Source organism: Cyprinodon variegatus, unplaced genomic scaffold, assembly GCF_000732505.1.
Source record: "Cyprinodon variegatus isolate N-32 unplaced genomic scaffold, C_variegatus-1.0 Scaffold191, whole genome shotgun sequence".
Lineage (NCBI taxonomy): Eukaryota > Metazoa > Chordata > Actinopteri > Cyprinodontiformes > Cyprinodontidae > Cyprinodon > Cyprinodon variegatus.
In genome coordinates, this window is record NW_015150644.1 from 995,645 (window position 1) to 997,151 (window position 1,507).

Here is a 1,507-nt window from a genome sequence, read left to right on the forward strand (position 1 = left end):
AATCTGACTGGATGATCTGGTGAACTGGAAAGTTCCTTGAGATGACATGATGTGAATTGGCGCTATAGAAATAAACTGAATAGAATTAGCTTGGATTACCCTTAAAGTCATTAAATATATATATGACTAAACTGACTTTAATCATCTAAAAACCTTTAAATCAGAGGCCCAGTTTTATCATTAATTTATCGCATCTTAAAGCAGCAAAAAGTTCCCTCCATGAGACAAAGACCAAACTCCAGCTTCTGTTACCTGAGATCAAATCTGTGAACCACGTAGCCGAGCCTCTTCAGATGCCCAAACACCTTCAATGTGAGAGAAGAACCATCAGATCAGACCAGAAGCGCAGCTTCCAGCTTTAATCAGAGCATCAGAGGAGAAATGCACCTGGTACTGCTGCAGGCTGACAGCGTCTGCAGACAGAAACATCTCATAGCCGTCCTGGATGGACAGCGGCAGGTCCTGATTAAACACCAGCAGGCTGCCCTGCATCCAGAAACACATTCAGTCAGGAGGGGAAGAAACTCCTCCGACACATTAGTGAAATAACGAGTGATACTCACACACTCCATCAGGTAGAGAGCCTCTTCAGGGAGGAGATACTGCTTTCCTTCTGCAGAGAAACCCATCGTCTGCCAGAACTTACCCTGAAAACAACAATAATCCATTATTACATGACAAATAAGAAACAAAGAAGCTATTTATTACAAAATATTGACTTTCATTTGTTTATTAATGGATGCATGGAGGCCATGTTTGAACAGAACGAGAAGAGCTGATCTGAATTCATAAACTACATCCTTAGAAATATCTGTTGTTTTTTTTTTACTCAAAAAGAGGAACAATAAAAACCAAAAAGATTAAAGTTCACTGAAAAACAGAAAGCGTAAAGTGTAAGAACGGTAAAAATGAAGAGCTAGTTGACAATCATTTACCTAATAAAGTTTAATTAATACTAAAATAAAATAAACAGATATGTATACCATCTAAAAAAAATCTAATCAGTGAAAAAAAAAAAAAAAAAAAGTAAAAGGCAGAAATATAAGGAAAGGAGGAGAGGCCATGGATGAAGACTATCAGCCGGCTTCAAAGTGATTCTGGGAAACCATCCAGCTCCTCTGGAGGGGAGAGCAGAGCTTTGCTAACGATGTTTTCAGTGGGAGATGAAAGAGAACATCGCTGGACGGAGGAAGGAAGACTTTGAGGTTTGCTGGTGAAAATTGGAAGTTAAGTTGATCCTTTCCCGCAATCATCGCAACCCCAACCCTTACAGGGGATCAGAAGACCTCGCCTATTCAGCCAGGCCAACAATTCCCTCTAACGACCCCCCCTTTCAGAGACACAGACAGGTATGGGGCCAAACGACCCCCATTCCAAAGGGGGGGGACCCGTTCATCCATTTCAATTTGCATGTTTTCTAAACAAAAGCAAGGCTTTGTTGGCTTACTGTATAAAACCAGTAGGGTTGTCAAAAGTATCGATACTGAAACGTTGTATCCGGATACAA

The 1,507-nt window shown here is 40.7% G+C and overlaps 1 protein-coding gene across 1 annotated transcript in view; it reads right to left on the reverse strand.

The window, feature by feature from the left end:
• Nucleotides 1–642, reverse strand: part of tsen54 (tRNA splicing endonuclease subunit 54) — a 5,051-nt gene extending 4,409 nt beyond the window's left edge. The window contains exons 1-4 of the mRNA XM_015379404.1: nt 564–642; nt 388–486; nt 253–305; nt 9–62 (exon numbers count right to left, since the gene is read on the reverse strand). Of these exons, the coding sequence (XP_015234890.1) occupies nt 9–62; nt 253–305; nt 388–486; nt 564–629 (272 nt within the window). The 5' untranslated portion in view covers nt 630–642. The remainder of the gene's footprint in view (nt 1–8; nt 63–252; nt 306–387; nt 487–563) is intronic.
• Between the last annotated feature and the right edge of the window lie 865 nt (nt 643–1,507).